The 17,559-nt window shown below is 48.2% G+C and overlaps 2 protein-coding genes across 6 annotated transcripts in view; both read right to left on the bottom strand.

Annotated features, from left to right (window-relative positions):
- Nucleotides 1–4,901, bottom strand: part of atp1b2a (ATPase Na+/K+ transporting subunit beta 2a) — a 67,380-nt gene extending 62,479 nt beyond the window's left edge. For 2 of the 3 annotated variants that reach the window (XR_011603559.1, XM_070992753.1), the window contains exon 1: nucleotides 4,512–4,893. Coding sequence is in view for 2 of the 3 variants with exons in the window: in XM_070992753.1 (XP_070848854.1) it covers nucleotides 4,512–4,617 (106 nt within the window). In the remaining variant the exon portion in view is untranslated. Of the gene's footprint in view, nucleotides 1–4,511 lie in introns of all 3 variants that reach the window. The other variant, XM_070992754.1, reaches the window with a different exon arrangement.
- Nucleotides 4,902–5,732: 831 nt separating this feature from the next.
- Nucleotides 5,733–15,321, bottom strand: LOC139351631 (uncharacterized). 3 transcript variants are annotated; one of them, XM_070993608.1, is made up of 7 exons: nucleotides 15,251–15,321; nucleotides 13,715–14,194; nucleotides 12,880–13,401; nucleotides 12,402–12,801; nucleotides 12,055–12,159; nucleotides 9,466–9,537; nucleotides 5,733–9,353 (listed from the first exon to the last, which is right to left on the bottom strand). In XM_070993608.1, exons 2-7 carry the CDS (start codon nucleotides 14,180–14,182, stop codon nucleotides 8,509–8,511), a joined length of 2,412 nt encoding a protein of 803 aa, XP_070849709.1. In that variant the 5' UTR covers nucleotides 14,183–14,194; nucleotides 15,251–15,321; the 3' UTR covers nucleotides 5,733–8,508. The 3 variants fall into 3 exon arrangements, with proteins under 3 accessions (XP_070849709.1, XP_070849710.1, XP_070849711.1); XM_070993609.1 differs by lacking the exon at nucleotides 12,055–12,159 and having other exon boundaries at nucleotides 8,224–9,353; nucleotides 15,251–15,276; XM_070993610.1 differs by lacking the exon at nucleotides 15,251–15,321 and having other exon boundaries at nucleotides 8,224–9,353; nucleotides 12,880–13,488; nucleotides 13,715–13,814.
- Between the last annotated feature and the right edge of the window lie 2,238 nt (nucleotides 15,322–17,559).

The following is a 17,559-nucleotide window of genomic DNA, read 5'->3' as shown; positions in this document are numbered from 1 at the left end:
AGCGTTAGCATTAACATTAGCATTAGCGGGAGTAAGCCGGGCGGCGTGCATGAAGGAGGTGCGTTGCTCTGCGGCCTCAGTAAACAGCAGGTTAGTTGTAATAAATGGACGTTTGGTCAGCAGGTGTCAGTCTCATAGTAATCAAGTCAAGTCAGTCCTCACAGTGACAACAAAACACGTCGGCATGATCACTAAATTCATCCACGATTAACCCAAAAATGAAACGTGAATTAATTTAAGCTGCAGGATGTGAAATCAGTTTTTTCTTCCACTTGTCGTTAACAGAGCGAGTCACAGAATTCTAAGCTCTGTCATTGGTTGTTTGCTAGCGAAATGCATCTTGGGAGTCCTAGTTGACTTTGTTCCTCTTAGCTTTGGCTTGTTGCAGCTTTACGTTTTTTATCAAAGGATTGAATATTTTCACAACAGTTATTCGTCTGTTGATTCTCTGTCGAATCGTCACAATCAACATAAACTGCAGGACAGACGCTGCTCAGCACCATGAAGCAGCCCAGTCTGACAGCACTGCTGACGACGCTGCTAACAGCAGCGCTAACAGCAGCGCTAACAGCCCAGTCTGACAGCACTGCTGACGACGCTGCTAACAGCACCGCTAACAGCCCAGTCTGACAGCACTGCTAACAGCAGCGCTAACAGCAGTGCTAACAGCCCAGTCTGACAGCACTTCTGACGACGCTGCTAACAGCACCGCTAACAGCCCAGTCTGACAACACTGCTAACAGCACCGCTAACAGCCCAGTCTGACAACACTGCTAACAGCACCGCTAACAGCCCAGTCTGACAACACTGCTAACAGCACCGCTAACAGCCCAGTCTGACAGCACTGCTAACAGCAGCGCTAACAGCAGTGCTAACAGCCCAGTCTGACAACACTGCTAACAGCAGCGCTAACAGCACCGCTAACAGCCCAGTCTGACAACACTGCTAACAGCAGCGCTAACAGCCCAGTCTGACAACACTGCTAACAGCAGCGCTAACAGCAGTGCTAACAGCCCAGTCTGACAGCACTTCTGACGACGCTGCTAACAGCACCGCTAACAGCCCAGTCTGACAACACTTCTGACGACGCTGCTAACAGCACCGCTAACAGCCCAGTCTGACAACACTGCTAACAGCACCGCTAACAGCCCAGTCTGACAACACTGCTAACAGCACCGCTAACAGCCCAGTCTGACAACACTGCTAACAGCAGCGCTAACAGCCCAGTCTGACAACACTGCTAACAGCACCGCTAACAGCCCAGTCTGACAACACTGCTAACAGCAGCGCTAACAGCCCAGTCTGACAACACTGCTAACAGCAGCGCTAACAGCCCAGTCTGACAACACTGCTAACAGCAGCGCTAACAGCCCAGTCTGACAGCATTGCTAACAGCACCGCTAACAGCACTGCTGACTAGAGATGGGAATTCTGGCTCTTTTAAGAGAGCCGGTTCTCACGGCTCGGCTCTCTTGCTGTGTGCGTGTGTGTGTGTGTGTGTCTGTAACCCCTCCCCCTCCTGCTCAGTGCGTACACACAGAAGCCACCACACATCTTATAGTTGACCAATCACGTGTGTCTTGAACAGAAAGAAAGTTGAGAAAAACAAACAAAAACAAAACAAAGCAGCTCCCGCTCTGGCTCCCGTGCAGGAGCCGGCTCTAAGAGCCGTTTCGCTCACAACCGACACATCACTACGACTGACGACACTGCTGACGACACGCTGACGACACTGCTGACGACACGCTGACGACACGCTGACGACACGCTGACAACACTGTGTGCGCATATGTGTGTGTGCGTTTGTGTGGAGAGTAGCACTCTGCAGATGTAGATAAATATATTAATTCATTAATATATTAATTGCGTCAGCCTCACTCTTGCGGGTGTGTTGTCGTAAAAATAGACTTGAGGCGTAAATACAGGCTTCAGGTCGCAGTGATGCCTGTGAGACAAGACTGAGGGACACAGTGGACAGATGTCCTGGATGTTGGCGTATGATGACATAAATAAGAGATCAGTGCAGACAGCAGGTCTGTGGTGTCGTGATGGACTCGGTGCGACATGAGCTGGAGTTTAACAGCTGTTCGATGAAGGGCCTGCGGTCGGTGGTGGCAGCAGTCTGTTAGCGAAGGAGCTGCTGAAGCCCCCACCGTCTCACACGGGGGGGAGAGGGGCCGTCCATCATTGATGTCCAATAACTGTGATATATGATGCTTGTCGCACTTTAGTTATTTTGGTGAAAGACAGCGAACGTCGCGTGATCGGTAACGCTTCACTCCACACAGACTGTAGTGACGCGTCGCGAGCGAAACGGCTCTTAGAGCCGCTCTTTGAAGTGAACGATCGAGTCAGAGAGGGAGACACTTTGGTTTTTTGTTTCTTGAATTGTTGGTTCTCTGTAGATAAAGAGTTTGGTCTGTAGCAGCTCTATATGGAAAGTGTCCTGAGACAACTTCTGTTGTGATTTGGCGCTATACAAATAAAATTGAATTGAATTGAATTTCTTTCTCCACTTTTTTCTGTTCAAGCCGCACGTGATTGGTCAACTATAAGATGTGAAGCGGCTTCAGTGTGTACGCAGTGAGCAGGAGGGGATTACAGACAGAGACAGACAGAAACACAGACAGACAGACAGACAGAGACAGACAGACAGAGAGGCAGAGAGACAGACAGGCAGACAGAGCAGAGAGACAGACAGACAGACAGACAGACAGACAGACAGACAGACAGACAGACAGACAGAAACACAGACAGACAGACAGAGACAGACAGACAGACAGAGAGACAGACAGACAGACAGACAGACAGACAGACAGACAGACAGACAGACAGACAGAGAGAGAGACAGAGAGACAGACAGAAACACAGACAGACAGACAGAGACAGACAGACAGAGAGACAGACAGACAGACAGGCAGAGCAGAGACAGACAGAAACACAGACAGACAGACAGAGACAGACAGACAGAGAGACAGACAGGCAGAGAGACAGACAGGCAGACAGAGCAGAGAGACAGACAGACAGAGAGACAGACAGACAGAGACAGACAGACAGACAGACAGACAGAGAGACAGACAGACAGAGAGACAGACAGAGACAGACAGACAGACAGACAGACAGACAGACAGACAGACAGACAGACAGAGAGAGAGACAGAGAGACAGACAGAAACACAGACAGACAGACAGAGACAGAGAGACAGACAGACAGGCAGAGCAGAGACAGACAGAAACACAGACAGACAGACAGGCAGACAGACAGACAGAGCAGAGACAGACAGAGAGACAGACAGACAGAAACACAGACAGACAGAGAGACAGACAGACAGAAACACAGACAGACAGAGAGACAGACAGACAGAGAGACAGACAGACAGGCAGACAGACAGACAGAGAGACAGAATGCTGGAAAGGTGAGAAAATGAGTGACTGCAGGAAATGCAATAAAATTTGATATAAAGTATGTTTTGTACATTAGTAATTAATCTTACACATAATTTGACATTAGTTTGGTAATAAATTGATTTCAGCAACACAAAATCTGAGGAGCCACTTTGGAGCCGAAAGAGGCGTCTCTCTGATGAGAGCCGAGAGAAGCAGCTCTCTTAAAGGAGCCAGAACTGCCATCGCTAACAATACTGTGAAGTAACTTCACAGTACTACTTATTATTACTTCCCCTGCAGGTTCAGACAGAACAGTTTCATCTCAGATCTTTGTTACGTCCCGATCATAAGACATGTAGAAAAATCACATCTTTCATCGGACCATTAGTCCATCGGCAGAAAATTGCTAATCGATTGATGATCTGAGTCCTTTTCCAATCACAGTCCTCGTCTCATTGTCTGTCTTCAGTTTTTCCAGATGTCTCAGACTTCCCGTCCTTAGTCTCTAGGTTTTGGACAAAATGAGACATCTGATGACATCGGTTTGGACTAAAGATTGTATGAAGTGATGAACAGGAAGAGAGATTTTAACAAAAAGAAAGCGAGCGAGAGAAACGTGACGTAACCTCAGTGATCAATCAATCAATATATGAGCCGATCAGTCCTATCGATATCCTACGTGTTAATGGAACACGTGTCGTCACGTCGTCTCTATTTATCTTTCCATCCTTTAGTGATGGATCTTTATTTCATTGCTAAAATCTAATATTTCTATAATATGACGTTTAATTTGAACTTTAACATTCATGATTTTATTATCTGGTTTTCAGTGAACGTCAGTGTTCATGCAGTGAGAGATCAATAAAGATCTGTGCATTTGAATATCAGAGAGAGCCAAAACTATCGATTCTTTTTATTATTGATTCATCTGCTTTTTATTTTCTCCACAGCAACAGTTTCATCGGACCAACGCGGAATATTGATCAGAGGTGGAGAGAAGGCTTATTGATCACTGATCATCTGAGTTTTTTTTTTTTATGTGTTCGTGTCAATGAAGCTGAGTTCATTTGAAAAGGGCCACAGAGACAGAGGGACAGACGGGGGACACAGATGGACGGGACTCACCCCAGCTCGAGGCAGTTCGGCCCATCAGCTCGTGAGTTCGCGGGTTCCAGAAGAATTCCCGCCACTCGCTCGAGCCTTTGCGGTCCTCCTCTTTGGTGCCGGACATGATGATGAAGAGGATGAAGATGGAGGTCGGTCTGTGGGCTCAGACGGCGCGCGATGTTCCCGCTGTGACGAGCGACCCGCGCTGCTGCTGCTGATTGAGTGTTCCGGTTAAAATCGATCAGTGTATCGATCTGGTCGATCGACGATGGTCGCTGAGAGCAGACAGACAGACAGAGAGAGAGACGGACAGAGAGACAGACAGAGAGAAAGACGGACAGGGAGACAGACAGACAGGACGGAGTCACTGCGGAAAACCTCCTCCTCCCCAACACCGTCTGACGTCACACATGCTCCCTCACCCCACCAATCACAGAGGGGCCTCATCAAGACAGACACCGCCCCCTGCAGTCCGTGTGTGTGGTGTGACGTGATGACGGAAGACCTTTTACGTGACCGGATGTGATGACGTCACTCACGTGTCTCTCACGCCAGCGTCAGAAACGGTTTTCTGTCTTTCTGTCACCTGAGCGGCCTCATCCGTCATTTCACCTGCGTTCATTATGAGCTGTCTCAGAGTTCTTCCAGGTGCGCCTCTGGTGGGGCTCCTCTGAACCTGAACCTGGACCTGGTCCCAAAAGACCCCGGCTCAGTCAGCCCTGGTCTGCAGCGCAAGGTCACGTGGTGGGTGGTGGACAGGTGAGTCCCACAGGTGAAACACAGGACACACTTCCCCCAGTAATCAGACCTCAGCGTATCCCATAGTGCACCAGGCGTCAGCTGCACGACGTCTCATAACACTGATCGCTGATCAATGACATGGACAGACAAGCCGATAGAAACAAGACTGAAGGAAACCTGGTCCAATTTCATCAGCTTTGTCTGTCTCCTGTCTCTCTCTAACGATCAAAGAGAGACAGGAGACAAACACAGAGAGGTCATGTGACAGATCTGTCGTTCTGGTCCAGGTGACAAGTAGCAGAGTCTGTGGCTGCCACGGCCACGGCGGCGTCCTCCTCCTCCTCCTCCTCCTGTAAAGGAGCAGCAGTGGAGGGACAGTGACGGCCTCCTGGTCGTCTGAATGAACAGACGCTCGGCGGTGACAGACGCAGATTACAGACTGACGTAGTTCTTGGACTCACTGACGAATGTGACGTACAGAACAAACAACAGTCGACACATGTTCAAAGTTTTATTCACAAAGTGTTGAAGAAACACATGAGCACGCTCGAATGCTCCCTGCGGAGATTCTGTCAGCTGGACGATGATCTGACCCCCCCGCAGAGGAAACTGTGTGAGGAACGTTCATGAGATCAGTTCAGAGTCGCTTCATCGGTCCTCTCTGTGGATCTGCGGTGCCGTCAGCCGAAGGAACTCCACTCTGACGCCCTGAACCCGACGACCGTCTCGTCCAGTAGAATCTGAGACGTGCTGACGGCTGTCGGTGATACTGTCTGCAAAAAACCAACAAAGCGTCAGCGAGGCCAGCCTGATGGATAAGAGTCTGCAGTTCACAGCATGTGTCACATCCAAGGAACGAGGAGTGGAGGACGTCAAAGGCCGTCAATTAGAAAACTTCTGTGTGAGTAAGACTGCAGGCATCCTAACACCTACTCTAACAAGTAAAACTCATTTTTATTTTTTTCTTGTCCGCAGAGCTACTGACGCCAGGCTAAACTCTGACAGCATACCACCTGCTAACGGGAGCAGCGTATGTGCTAAGCTAGTCTTGAGTGGGCCTCATGAAGACATGCTGCACTGCATGACGTCACACTGGCTGTTGTACTTACTGTGCTCAGACGCTGGTCGTGGTTGTTCTTCATGCGTCTTCAGCTCTCCACCGTCCACATGTGGCCCAGAGCTTTGGTGTAACGTCTCATGTTTATGTCGTTTCCTTTGTAACGTCAGATTCAGCACTTTCAGAGCGTTTGCTCTGTGAAATCTGCAGCGGCCACGTCTGTTTCCACTGAAGTACATTTACTGCAGCAGCATCACCGGCCGTCACCCGGCAGAGGGCGGCTGGGCGTCACGGTCATCTGTGACGGCCTCTTCCTCCTCCGTACAGAGTGAATCCTCCACACTGTATTCGAGCTCAGATAGTAGCCCTGAGTGTCTGGTTCCAGCGTCGCACTATAAATCGTTTTCTTCCATGTCTACAGGAACACTGACCTCTGCCGGGGTCTTCACAGTACTTCTTTTAGGGTAAGCCAATAGATAGAGGCTAGCGGCTGCCACTCAGGAGGTAGAGCAGCCATCCACCCATCAGGAGGTCGGTGGTTTGATCCATGGCCTCAGCAGTCCACATGCCGAAGTGTCCTTGGGCAAGATACTGAACCCCAAAACTGCCCCCATGTTGCGCCATCAGTGTGTGAACGGTGCAACAAGGAATCCGTCTGTACTTCGAACATCAACCAGTCATTTGCTGAGAGGGTTAACATTTCAGCCATCAGCAGACAACAAGAAACACAAAACACACACGACCTTGAGGTCGACTGCAGGCCTATAATACACTGTGTTCAGTGTATTATAGGCCTGCAGTCAGTGCTCGATACAAAGCCCTCGGTTCAGCTACCAGTAAATGAGTGCTTCTCAGAAAGAAAAAAAACCTGCTGGGATCCCAGCAACACACACACACACACACACACACACACACACACACACACACACACACACACACACACACACACACACACACACACACACACACACACACACACACACACACACACACACACAGTTTGACACTTGATGCAACAGCTGACCAATGAAAACAAAACCAATTGTCGTGTGTCTAAGAGACGAACTCAGTGATTCTCTGAACAGTGTGGAGTTACCTCCCCTTGTAACGGTACGACAAGTTGCTTGGAGCGGCGTTTAGGTCAGCGCCTAACAGTATTTTCTTCAGGTCTGAGTCGACATTTTGAAATTATTTGACCACACACAAGACTCAAGCACAGAGCATAATAAAACACAACACTCATATGAAGCATCCAGATCATATATCTAAAGTCCAAGTTTCCTCTGTCAAAAGTTGTTGCTGGTACCAACTGAACCACATCTCGCCATCTCCTTTCTCATGTACGACTTCCCAACTCTTCTGGTTTTTCGGCAGTCTTTGGGGGGAAAATCATCTTTTGGCAGAGAAAAAAACTACAGAAACCAAAAAACATTTCTCACAGAATTTACCGTGAGTTACCTGAGAGTTTTGTGAGTCAGTTGAGTTTTTTTCACAGCTGTTACAACATGGAAGTCCAAGGTCTGAAGACTGGTCTAAAGTCCAACGTCTGAAGACCTGCCCCGAGTGCCACATGGACTATAAGCAAGAAAACTGACTTCAAACGGTGGACTTTCTGCTCAGACAGGATGGTCTCACCACTTCCTCATAGCCCTGTGCCATCTTGGATTTCAGTGTTTCATTGTAAAAGGGTGGATGAAGGGATTGGTTGACAGGTGGGGGTGTGTCAGTGACAGAAGAATAATCAGATTCTGTAGAACTTTTTGGCTTGTTGCTGAGGGTTGGCGGGCTAACTGACGATCACTCTCAGGATGGACTGGGCCTCTTCCACTGGTGAGTCCATGTGTGCATTTTATGAATTCGTTAATATTCTGCAGGCCGATGGAGGCTTTGGTGGGCCAGGTGTGGCACCACGGTCACTGGTCCAGGTGCCACATATATGTTCTGCTTGGTAAGAGAGAGCAGTTCAGCTGTGGGACAGACAACTATGGAAAAAGTGGAGCTAACATAGATTTTCATTTACATTGAAATGTGGTGAGTTTCAAACGTTAAATAAATATGTAGAACTCCTTAATTTACTGGCCTTTAAGCTCCTGTAGTGCAGGCCTACTTCATTTTATATAGGAAGTTCAGGGACTTATCACAGATGGCCTTAAGGAGACTTTATGTCTCCTTATTTATTATAATCATTACTGCTCAGGGACCTCGTGGGCCTGTCCATCAGAAATGGACATGTCCAGAGAGTGGATTGGCCGGCGGTCCTCCTGGAGACGCATCTGGGAGTAGGTTCCTGTCCAGAGGCCTGCTGATGGAGTAGTGCTGGGCCAAAGACTCGTCAGTCCACTCTGTTCTGGACAGCAGCTGGTCCATGTGAGGCCCCAGGGTCCTATGTGGAAGGGGGTAAGGACTGATGGTGGGGTCCCGTTCAAGCAGAGACTGTCCAGGGGCTCTATGTGGCCCATCAGGTCCGTAAAGTGTACCAGTCAATATAGACGTTTCCCGTTCCAGGGCAGTCTGCAGTTCCTGGGTCTGCTCATCCATTTGGTATAGCTGCTTTTTATGCATCTGAGTATGGTCCTGGTGGTCTAATCTAACATGGCACAGTTGCTTTTTATGAGTTTGAATATGGTCCTGGTGGTCCAAGTGTGTTTGGTACTGTTGTTTCTTGTTATGCTGAATGTTGTCCTGGTCTTGGTGGTCCATCTGGATGTGGTACTGTTGTTTCTTCTTATTCTGAATGTTGTTCTGGTCGGGTTGATTTGTCTGAGCATGATACTGCTGCTTCTTCTGATTTTGGATTTGGTCTTGTTGTTCCTGGTTCTCCTGAAGGTCCATTTGAGCATGGAACTGCTGCTTCTTTTGGCTCTGGATCTGGTTGTGGACCTGGTTCTTTACGTCTTTCCAGTGCCGCCCTCTGAGGACAGGCTCCAAATCCAGACACCGCTGGCAGACCTCCTTCCCCGGCACTGACTGCACCAGCACGTGGACTCCCAACTGCCTCCAAACTGCCTCCTTCTCTGCAGAAGACCATGGGCGACGTCGGACCTTCCTGGGAGCCGCAGGGACTGAAAGACAGACAGAAAGGTCATGAGACAATGCAAATCTCCTAAGCATAAGAAGACCTCAAAACACATATCAGAAATGAACTTATGGTCAGCTAAAACCAGGAGAACCCACCTGTAATTGGAGTCTGTAGTCTGGCCTCTGGTGGGATTGCGGTCATACGTCGGTTACTGCCCTGTGACAGAACTGAGGACAGGCAGAGACACACGAGGTCAAACAGCACCATCTAGTGAATATTCTGTGCATAAAACACAAAGGGGATCAGAGTCTCAAGTGTTTCAGGGGCCAAATCAAAGAAGATCCCCAACTTGTACATCCTGTTGTAACCATTTGGTAACCATGGTAACTAGGGATAGGACCTGACTGGGGAAAAAGTCAATACAGGTGAGCAGTTCCTCAGTAAATGTTAACCTCAGATAGGAAAAGTGTATCACTCAAGCATCCTAACTTCCCAGAGTCTTTGGGATAGAAGTTCAGCTGCATACATTCAGTCCATGTACCTTTGAGGATGCCTCCAAAAGTGGGTCAATCCCCATAGACCCCCATATTAAAAAGTGTACAGCAGAAAAAAACATGTTTACAGCCTGCTACAAATAACAGTTTTGGCCTCTATAGCTAATCATGACGACTGTACAGGAATTAATATATTTATAGAACTCACTGGTTTCAATGATATTAAGGTTTAAAGTTCTGCATGATTATGGCTGTGGTCACTGAGTGACAGTTCAGCAGGCAGGTTTCATTCAGCCTCAGCTCCACCCTCACTCCAACTCTTTGCCCATTTTTAAAACAGTGTTAAGGATTTCCAGTTACTGTAATTTCCAGACTATTGAGCGCACCTGAATATGAGTGCACCTGAATATAAGCCGCACCAACTAAACTTAGAAAGAAAAAAAGATGTGTACACATATAGGCCGCACTTGTCTATGAGCCGCAGGTGCCCACGTTGTAACATGAAATATTTATACAGAAAGATGGCACACAGCAAGATTATTAAATTTTTAATGACCGTAAATAAATGTTTTTTCCAAACAGTGTCTATAACACGGCAGTAACACAGCCGTAGCACAGCAGTACAACGACAATAAAACTGCAGTAGCACAGCAGTACATCCATCCATCCATCCATCCATTGTCTTCCGCTTATCCGGGGCCGGGTTGCGGGGGGAGCAGTCTGACAGTACAACGACAGCAGTAAAACGACAGTTAAAGTGCAGTAACACGGCTGGTTAAAAAACATAACCAGCCTAGCAACTGTACCCTGTTAGCCTACCAGAAAACACAATCGAACTAGCGTTTTCCTCAGTGCATTATCTCTTCCACTGTCTGTCTTGCTCTTGTGTTTCCTGCTAGAGCGCCCCCTGGAGGCCGTTAGCCTGTAAAAATCTATAGATTAGCCGCTTCGTTGTTTAAGCCGCAGGGTTCAAAGCGTGTGAGAAAAGTAGCAGCTTATAGTCCGGAAATTACAGTAGTTATGATTTCCTTCTTTAATACTAAATTGGGAAAAATCCGATCTTAGACTTTGAAATGCAGCAACAAACTGCAGCCTCCAAATAAATCAAGTCACTTTGGCTTTCGATAAAGTTACTGGAGCATTGTGGCCTAAAAGCAGAGCATGTAGATGTTTAATGTAGTGAGTCGGGACCCACAGGATGGTCATTTGAGTGGACCCCCGATAAAATGTGTTTCATTGACAAACTGCAATGTTAAACTTGTTTGATGTTATATGGTTACAATTATGGTTATATTACTGTATTTTGACCATGTCTCTGAAATTAAATAAATCCTAAGTCTGTAACTACACCTTAGACACGTTATACTGGGAAATATCAGCTGTTTCTAGGTGAAAAAATATTCATGTTACTCAGAGAAGTTAAAATAAGAGCAACGAGGATGCTGAGCTATCAGCTTACGATCAATACTGACACTCATTATTAGGCTGTAACCCGTCAATCGCAGCGATAACTGGCCACAGTCAGACGGCCTTATTATGGTGTTTCTGTGGTGATGACAGAACGTTAAGAAACACAGTATTTACATTAAACTCAAGCTCTCCGCACTTGTCATGTTTCAGTTCCTGTCTGAATATTTCTGTGCTGTTAATGAAGTTTAAAAAGAGGACAGAAGTCAGAGCAGGTATGAACAGTGTCCGTGATGTAAACAACCCTTTCTGTCAGTGTAATGACTCAGAACCGGTGGCTGATGTTTTATTTCTGTGCTGACTGACACTCTGAACCATCAGTCTGGTGGCTCGAATGTTTCTTCACTCCAGCTGTATTTTAGTAGAACAGTAACAGCGGCTGCTGATGAATGCAGCACATTAACATAGATGTAGACAGAACTGGTTGGTAGATTGACAGAGAAGTAGATTGGTCTATAGACCGGCTCCACTGTCACAGATACCCGATCCAGATGTCTGGGTCAGGATCTGACTGATATCCAGTACCAGTGTCGGACCGGTGCATCTCCACGAGACTCTTTCTACCTTGAGATTTAAGATAAGGAGTTCTGTAATACGGTTTTCTTTGGTCATGTCTGAAATCAGGGTCACGTTTAGGGCTTGGGGGTTCAGCTCATGATGAGCAGTAAGGGGGGATGAAGGGCATTAGAGCTCTACATTAGTGGTAGATCATAATGTCAGACCATAGGTCAGATTTAGGTCAGGGGTCATTGTTGGGGGTCAGAGGTAAGGATCAGGACTCACCCTCTGGTCTTGGGTCAGACTGCTCTTGACCTGGTTCTTTACATCCCTTCTCACTTCTTGATTGGACGCATCGTTTCTTCAGCTTAGCTCCTCCTACTGGAGTGACTTGAAAAAAACATTGCAGTTTGGTGGGTTGATCATGTCTAACATCTGAATCAGTAATGAAGTGACTATGACCATGCTCGAAATAAAAGACTTCACTCATTCAAGTTCTTCTACTGGCAAAGCAAACCCTAAAGCCCCATCGAAGTCTAGAGTCACAGAAATGGTCAAACTCTGGTCCCTCCTCTTTCTATTGGAACAAAATTCAACTAAGCACCTGTCACCATGTTTGCCTCAGGTGTTACCTGTGTCGGGGTCAGGGTTCAGCAGCCCCAGGTTGTCCCAGTCCCTCCCCAGCAGGTGGTAGAAATCGGTGGTCTTGGCTGCAGCCTCCCAGTCTCCATCCTGCAGGCTCTCCCCGATGGCAATCTCACAAACGGTTTTCAGCGTCGTCTTCACCGCCAGAGGAGGGCGGCTCCACCGATATCCGGATGCCTTTCTGGCAGAGGCCAGCACCAGGCTGAGGCGGCCTGGAGCCAGAAGGTCTTGGAGGGTCTGAACACCCGAGTCCAGTGATTTAGCAGCCAGGAGCAACCTGCCGAGCTCCCGCAGCTTCTGACTGACATAGTCGTACCTCCGCTGGCTGCCATCTTGGTTTCCCATCAGCTTGTTTCCATACTTACAGATCAACCAATCGGATTTGACCTGGACAGAAAGAGGAAAAACAGGGTTAAAAGAAACCGGTAGAGACAGTCAGATGGACAGGTTGACAGGTGTACAGACCTGGTGTGAGACATGGTCCTGATTCATGCGGTGCAAGACTTCACTGCAGCTCTCAGACGCTCCGCTGGAGATGGGAAGGAGGCGGGACGCTGCAGCCTGGACCCTGCTGCGCTTCCTGGGCCGGTCCACGCTGGGGTCAGAGGTCATGTTCTGATCCACATTAGGCTCAGAGGTCATGGGTCGTTTGGTCCCGGTCTGGTCTGTGGTGGTCATGTCCCCTGAGGGGTCAGACGGCGTGTCCTCAGTGAACTTGGAGGTCCTCTCTTCTGCTGGATCACAGGCTGAATTACCTGTGGAGTCAGAGGTCGTGTCCTTCACGGAGTCACGGGTCTTTTCTGCTGTGGAGGCGAAGTCCTGAGAGGAGTCAGAGGTAATCTTCTTCCGACAGGAGGCCTGATGTTTCCAGAGATCAGCACGAAGGAAGAAACCGAGGCACAGCGGGCAGGGAAGGTAGTTCCTCGCATCCACTTCCTGTGAGGGCTGACGCCACGGCACTATCTCACCGCTGCCCTGTCTGATCACCTGAGGGACACACAGGTGGAGAGAGGGCGACACACAGGTAGTCAGGTACACTGGCATCGTACTTCAGTGTCATGCAGGCAGTTTCCTCTGCGGGAAACAGACAGACCAACAGTCAGGTAAATCTGGTAGTTTCCTCTTCAGGTAAACAGACAGAAAAGTAAATACACAGACAGGTTAAGAGAAATAAAGGTGAGCAGTCAAAGTAAACAGATGAACATGCAGGTAGTGAGGAAAATGAACCTTAGTGCAGGTAGTTTCCCCTGCAGGTAGACAGGTAAACAGACCCACCAGGTGAATAAACAGCTAAACCAACCTCAATGTTGTGTAGGTAGTTGCCCCTGCACCGCAGGTGCTCCAGCAGCAGGTGGCGTTGTTTGGAGCCTGTCGGCAATGTGCTGGCAGCCGCCACTTCCTGTTGGTCAGCGTGTTTCCTCAGCAGATGACGAGCGATCTTCACCTGCGGCCGCCGACAGAACACGCAGTAATGTTTCTTATCCCAGCGCCTCTTCCCGTCACTCCACGTCCTCTTCACCGTCACGCCCTCCTTCTTCTCCTCCTGTCCACGCCTCCTGTCCTTTTGGCTGCGCCTCTTCTCACCTGGACCCCGCCTCTTCCCTCTCTGGCCTCGCCTACTTAGGGTCGTGGAAGCTCGGCGGCGGGGGCGGCGGCTAACCGCCTTCTTTAGCTCTCCATCAGGAGAGGTTTGGTCTGAGGCCTGGACCTCTGTTTTGTCCTCCATGGCAACCTCAGCGTGGTCCTCCGTGGTAACAGCGGTCTCCATGGTAACAGGAGTCTGATGATTGAGAGCGCGCGCACGCACACACACACACACACACATACACACACACACACACACACACACACACACACACACACACACACACACACACACACACAGGTAAGCATCAACATGTTGCAGGCAGGTGTGATTTCAGGAGAGACATTTCTATTTTTCTGTTTTAACCCGCTGTGAGGGATTTAAAAGTGGTCCAACCTGACGCAGCAGCAGGTCTGACCTCAGGTAAACACACCTGATTAAGATTATTCAGAGCAAAAACATGATGAAATACATTTGGACAACAGTCCTCAGCAGAACAAGAGCACATCAACGTTTTCATCACACTGCGTCAGATCACAGATCAAACGAGGCCACAACAGAGACCGACCAACGAGCCAGACTCCATTCAAATGGCTGCCAGTTTCAAGTTTCTCCACTTTTCGGGACGTTTCAGAAATGTTAAGTTGGTGCAGTTCAGTCAGATATGCGCCACATTCACAAACAGCCCGCAGACTCCTCGTACACAGCTTTGATTAGAGCGAGCTCAGGTAATGACCACGCACCATTAACGGCCGTTTGTTAGAGTTAACTAGAGAAACAGTATTACCACCAAGTCTTCTGCCAGGCTGCGGGTGTAACGGTGAGCGAAACACTAAATACGAGATTTCCAGAATGAAGTTTGGCGCTTCTTCCTCCCCGTAATCTCAGCTATCGTACTCTGACGGAGGCAGCCCGCATCAGGGTCGTGGGTTTTTATGTGTGTTCAGACTGACTGCCACGGACTGATGAATGATAAACATATTGTTAACAATGGACAGACTGTTTCTGGAGGCCCGACAGCGGACAAGAGGCCGGCCGACAAGGGTGTGTCCGATAATGGAAGCGTATTTACCTTCAGGCTAAATGCTAACAGCTAGCGGGAGAGAAGCTAATCGCAGTATCATGTTGGCATTTTAGGAGCTAGCATGTAGCTATCTTAACGTTACATCCAGTGCTGCTGAAGAGAAGCGAAGCTAACCCGTGCAGGTGCTAGCTAGCAAACAGACTGAGACAGAAAATCTAAAGACTTACCAGCTAACGGCACAAACTCTTCTTCTTCTGTTTTCTTCTTCTTCTGTTGTCTTATGTTTTCTTCTTCTTCTGTTGTCTTATGTTTTCTTCTTCTTCGTCTTCTTCATGGTGGTTTTAGATACATTACCGCCACCGTCTGGATTGGAGTGTGAATGGGAGCAATCACTGCTAAACACTCAGTTCTCTTATTGATTACTGTGTATTGGAACCGTCTGAACTCCTCTGCATCGTTTCCGTAGTACCTGGTACCACATGACTCCTCTGGAGTGTCGCTTTAAGTGTCTGTCTCTCAGGTGTCCTCTGTCTGTTTGCTCCAGCCTGTCCCACTGGTCATGGTAGAAGTACTTTTCTCTGAATGCAGTAGTAGTAGCAGTGGTAGTGGTAATTTTATGGAAAACATTTGAGTATTCATTCCATATCCTTGATATCAGCTGTGTGTGTGCGCGCGCCCATTTGTGTGCGCGCCCGTGTGTGTGTGTGTGTGTGTGGTTGAGTCCATTATCAAAGGGTCCTTGAAGACGACACTGAAAACTGTTTGTGAGATTGCCATCAGAGAGAGTCTGCAGGACGGAGACTGGGAGGCTGCGGGAAGACCACCGGCTTGTACCACCTGCTGGGGAGGGACTGGGACAACCTGGGGCTGCTGAACTCTGACCCCGACAAAGGTAACACCTGAGTCAAACCTGGAGACTGTCTGATTAACAGGCACTTAAACGTCCACCCCGTCGAGCAGTGCAGGAGACACAGGAGGAAGAGTGAGAGGATGATTTCTGTCCATGGAAAGACTTTTATGTCAACGTGGGACATGAATTATTTATGTGCAGACACCTGAGGGCACCCTGACGATGTGAAGACGATGGAAACGGGTTAAGAATAACAAAAAGACGAGAGTTTCTGTGATCGCTGCTGCAGAATCCTCAATAAACGGACTAAACTGCTTTTAGACAAGAAACCACGTTTGACTTCTGAACACCAGATGTTACGATGCCCTGCAAAAAGCACAGTGAGGTGATTCATCAGGGAATCGTCATCACTCTACTTTTTGTTTGATTCTCACAGTTTTTTCTGCAGGCGTGCAATCAGATCATCATTCAGCTGACAGAATCTTTCTTTTCTTATTATAAAGATTATTTTTCTGTCCACATGCTGTCGTGTATTCAAATATACACGATCATACACATACCAGGTAATTAACTGCTTTTATTACTAACACCAGTTTTCTTTTCCTTTGCTCAGAGTTCATTTTGCTCAGTGAACGTGTTTGTTGATCGGAGTAAAACTCATGTTGTTTAGCGTTATCATATGTTATTGGTTGTTCATGGGTCATGTTACTTGTCCTGTAATGTGATTGGCTGTGGGGCGGGAACTAGAGACAGAAGCGAGTGGTCGAGCAGGTAGGACAGAGGAAGGACTGAGAGACGAATAACGAAGGTTAAAGTGTTTGTGAGCAGTGCTGCTGCTGACGAGTCGGCGTGAAGGCGAGCAGACGTCTGTGAGGACGTCGGCATGGAGGAGCTGATGTTGTGTAATCAGTGTGTGGGAAAATGTTTTCATGAGAAATGAATGAAACTGGTTTTCATTCTTTTAATGATTCATGTTGTTTTATAAGCTGTGTTCGTTCCAGGTTCAGTATGTTCAATAACAGCTGGGACCAGCAGCCAGAGTTTGTTCTGGGCTGGACTGAAGAGGACTGATTCACGAGGACTGTCAATGCTGAGCCTTCCCGGTGGTTTCAGTCTGTTTGTTTACATTCTTTCAAACGTGAGTCATGAAGTCTGTCTGCTCTTCACACTGTAACCATGGAAACGCACAACAACCACCTGAAGACGGAAGACACTTTTGATAAAAGTTATCAATTAGATGTTATTTGATACGATACAGAAAATCTGATTTCTAAATGGATTTATGAAAAATGGACTCCAGACCCTGACACCCGGTCCACGAACCTGAACCTGATCCTGACACCCGGTCCACCTACCTGAACCTGATCCTGACACCCGGTCCACCTACCTGAACCTGATCCTGACACCCGGTCCACCTACCTGAACCTGATCCTGACACCCGGTCCACGTACCTGAACCTGACCCTGACACCCGGTCCACCTACCTGAACCTGATCCTGACACCCGGTCCACGTACCTGAACCTGATCCTGACACCCGGTCCACCTACCTGAACCTGATCCTGACACCCGGTCCACCTACCTGAACCTGATCCTGACACCCGGTCCACCTACCTGATCCTGACCCTGACACCCGGTCCACGTACCTGAACCTGATCCTGACACCCGGTCCACGTACCTGAACCTGAT

Source organism: Chaetodon trifascialis, chromosome 23, assembly GCF_039877785.1.
Source record: "Chaetodon trifascialis isolate fChaTrf1 chromosome 23, fChaTrf1.hap1, whole genome shotgun sequence".
NCBI lineage: Eukaryota > Metazoa > Chordata > Actinopteri > Chaetodontiformes > Chaetodontidae > Chaetodon > Chaetodon trifascialis.
Note: the sequence above shows the minus strand (reverse complement) of the source record. Positions and strands in the feature narration are given on the sequence as shown.

Coding starts and splice junctions, on each gene's coding strand:
- LOC139351631 (XM_070993608.1), bottom strand. CDS start 14,182: ATGGAGACCGCTGTTACCACGGAGGACCACGCTGAGGTTGCCATGGAG. Junction 13,402..13,714: donor ACTACCTACACAACATTGAG/GTTGGTTTAGCT, acceptor TGTGTCCCTCAG/GTGATCAGACAGGGCAGCGG. Junction 9,538..12,054: donor GTCTGACCCAAGACCAGAGG/GTGAGTCCTGAT, acceptor GCCTGTCCTCAG/TTCTGTCACAGGGCAGTAAC.